The 3572-nt window shown below is 42.6% G+C and overlaps 1 protein-coding gene across 1 annotated transcript; it reads right to left on the bottom strand.

The window, feature by feature from the left end:
- Window positions 1-624: 624 nt before the first annotated feature.
- On the bottom strand, window positions 625-1367 carry LOC115726165. Its single transcript, XM_030655924.2, has one exon. It carries the CDS (start codon window positions 1214-1216, stop codon window positions 734-736), a length of 483 nt encoding a protein of 160 aa, XP_030511784.1. The 5' UTR covers window positions 1217-1367; the 3' UTR covers window positions 625-733.
- Window positions 1368-3572: the final 2205 nt, after the last annotated feature.

Genomic DNA, 3572 nt, shown 5'->3' with positions numbered 1-3572 from the left:
CACCCTAGTCAGCCAGCCATACTAAATCAAAAGAAAAGGAAGGCCTTGTTAGTGTTAAGATATGATCACCCTCACCACGGCTCACCTTTTTGAAGATCTTTTCGGATTGGTTGGATAGAAAATTATCTTCTCAAGTTTCCATTGCCACTCTGCATTAACATTTTTTCCACCGTAGCTGCATCACCATGTGTTGTAAATTGTGCGATTAAAAATAGGTATCTTGAAATCACACCACATTAAAGCTAGGTGGACGAGACATTATGATATGTTCACCACTAAACGCCATTAATGTCCATCCAAAATCTCAAACTAATAGGTGAAAGGAAAATACAGGTATGTACAGACGATATTTGTGATTTGACGAACGAGGAGTCGAACCCTCGAAATAAACTTTAGTAGAATTTGACGTTGATTCCATGTGAGGAATAAATAAATCATGTGAAGTGTTTTTGGTCACATTTCAATATGTGCATTACTTTGTCGTTACTTTTAGCTTATCTCCAATCTCTCCCATTGGTAATGTATTGAATTCAAGCTTCTTGCCTGGTGCATTACCCATAATTTAAACTAGGTCTAGAAACCATTCTTCTCTTCCCCATTAATCTCATTTTTAGGAAACAGCCCTACAATTAATTAAAGATTCAGCAACCAAAAAAAAAAAAAAGTGGAAACTGGCTAATTTTATTATTTACATCCTCCAAAACCTAAAAAGTATCTTTCAAAAATGCCCCCCCTACTCGGGGATCGCACTCAACAACGCCGTAAACTTCCTCCCCCTAACCCGACCACCCTTCCTGCCGCCGCCGCCACCGGCCGCGGCCGCAACATCCCCACAGCTCTTGCTCTCCTTGTAGGAGAACCACGCCGGGGACACCGACTTCCCGCGGCACCCGCATTTGTCGCCGCCGCTCCTCATGAGGGCGGAGCTGGCCTTGACGGCGAGCGCGGCCATCTCCTCGGCCTGCAGGGGGCGCTTCAATCGGCTGAGGGGGAGTGCGAAGTAGAGGTGGCCGGGGAGGAGCTCGTCGTCGGCTGGGACGGCGGAGACGACGTCGTCGAAGTCCATCTCGTCGGAGTTGCAGATGAAGCAGTCGCGGTTCCTCTGGAGGACGTAGGAGGCCTTGACCGGGTACGCGAACTCCTGGAGCCTCCCGTCCATGAGGATGAGCTTGGCCGTCGCAACGCTGGTGGATTCGCAGGAACTGCAGATACCCATTAACGCTTTCTTTCTCCTCTCGACCTCGCCGAGTCAAATGGGTGATAGAGAGAGAGAGAGAGAGAGAGAGCTCGGCGAATGAGCTAGCTCGAGATCTCGAGAGAGAGAGAGAGAGAGAGAGAGAGAAGGTGGAGGAGGATGGAGATAAACGAGGAGGGGCTGAGAAATGTATAAATAGCATAGGGAGGGAGGAGATATAGTGTACCGTGATGCCACGTTGGATTTTTGACCATTTTGTTTTGCCAATTAATATTTTGTAAGATTTTGCGACGATCCGTGCGAAGAGCGCCAGGCTGGAGGTGATGGATGACAGGCTGTAATGGATGTGTCCTCCTTCCTTCTAACACTACTCTCTCTCTCTCTCTCTCTCTCTCTAACTAAGTTATATAAGTGGCGTTTTATTAGGGAGTGGGAACCTCTGCAAAAACCGTAATTATGACACCGACTTATGTCATTTTCCTCGAGCTAACTAATTTCGCCGTAATTTATATCAAGTCAAAGCTCTTCAAAATCGTTTTGGAAGACAAAAATTTACAACCATGTCACAAATTATGAGTTAATCTTTGCGTGGGACCCCACTGTTGAGCGAAACATTTGCAAGAATCTCTTAGGATCAACCCTTTCCTTAGTAAATATAAAGAGACACTACGATAGAGAAGAATTTCGATTAATCCTGCGAAGAAAAATACCGTGCAATTGCGATCGATTCTCGCATTTGACAACAATAAAAGTAAAGGCAATCGATCGAATTCGTCGATATCTCGCTAACACATCGCATGAAATGTATATTACCCAACAATATGTTGTCATCGGAAGATGATTAATACTATCACCTAACTATAATGAATTGACTATCCGTTAATGAATTGACTATCCGTTGATGAAGGGCTATAGTGTTAATCGGTTAAGGGTTTTGAAACATTGGATGACTTTAATGTATATGACTAGGTTCGCCACACATATCTACGAGCATTCAATAAATGGATAAATTTCTCGAAATTTCCTGGTTCATACCTCATGTTATTGTCATCAATTCTTGGTGACTTTTGCTTATAAATGCCTCGTTTTTTTTTTTTTCCTTTGTTCGCTTTAATCCCGGTTTTCAAAAAGGAACTCGCGACTTATTTATGGCCACAATATTAAAAAGTCAAATGAAATAGCCAACTTTTCCAATTTCAGCAAACGGTGCAAAAGTGCTTCCCATGGGAGAATTTTTACTAAGTGAGAGTATGATATGGGTGTGCTTAGTGGGATTGACCTAAGCTTTTTCTTTTTACGTGTTCAACGAACGGGTGACGTGTCCGAAGGCTAGTCGCGACAGGACGACGTGGATAACAGCACGTACTTTTGGTTTATGAAAACAGGAAACGTGGCAAGATGTGGAGAGGAGTGAGTCAGCAAGCATGCAAAAGAGGAAGAGAAGGGACACGTGGCCAACGAGAGACCTCGGGAAACGTAAGACCAACAGCCCCGACAGCCCGATGATCTGCTGACCTCGTTTCGTATTCATAGCCATATCATACTCGATGCGACGTCAAAGCACATTGAAAATTGATATTTGAAAATGGCGGCATACAGAAATGAATTCGATATGCCTGCATTTTACAGTTTACTACATCACTTGATGGGTCGAATTTTATGTCTTTTTTTAATCTCGAATTATGATGTATTACCGATTTACTAATGATCGAGAATCCCCCCGCCCGCTTACTTCATTATTCAAATGTTTTATTCTTTGATTTGATCGTTCTCCAATACTTATTCGTTGGATCCAATATCGAGAAAATCGTTCAAAAAGTTATACACTTATTACATTTTTGCCAATTCAATTCTAAACTTTTTAATTTTGCAAATTAAGTCCTATATATTTTCATATTTTCGACAATTGAGTTTTTCCGACTGATTTTGATCGGACATCTCTGACGTGAACATTAGTCATCATACGTGGCATGACCGGAGCTAAAGTAGATAATTTATAATAAAATTTTGTGAATTTTTTTTAAACTTTTTCTTCTTTACTATTTTTTTCTTTTTCTGTTTTCTCCATTTCCTTTTCCATTCCTCTTTTTCCCCTCTGTCAGCTACCATCGAACCTCATGCGCCCTCTCTTGGGCTGGCAAGGGCAACCCTCGCTCTTGCCAATTTGGTGAAGGCCTGCCCTCGCTAGCCTAGGCCCGAGCATAACCTCGCCCAAGGTCCGACGGTGGCCCCGGAAGAGAAAAAGAGACAAATAAAAATAAAAAAGACGTAGTTCGTGACATGATGTCCCTGCAACAATGTAAGTTATAGTACAATATTACTTGTAAGCGTAGCAACACCCCGCATTCGTTACATGCAATGTATGTATGTTGGCCTA

The sequence above is a fragment of the Rhodamnia argentea genome, chromosome 11 (assembly GCF_020921035.1).
Source record: "Rhodamnia argentea isolate NSW1041297 chromosome 11, ASM2092103v1, whole genome shotgun sequence".
In the NCBI taxonomy this organism is placed as follows: domain Eukaryota; kingdom Viridiplantae; phylum Streptophyta; class Magnoliopsida; order Myrtales; family Myrtaceae; genus Rhodamnia; species Rhodamnia argentea.
Note: the sequence above shows the minus strand (reverse complement) of the source record. Positions and strands in the feature narration are given on the sequence as shown.

Bases quoted from the DNA above. Each gene is read 5' to 3' on its own strand.
- LOC115726165 (XM_030655924.2), bottom strand. From the start codon at position 1,216: ATGGGTATCTGCAGTTCCTGCGAATCCACCAGCGTTGCGACGGCCAAG.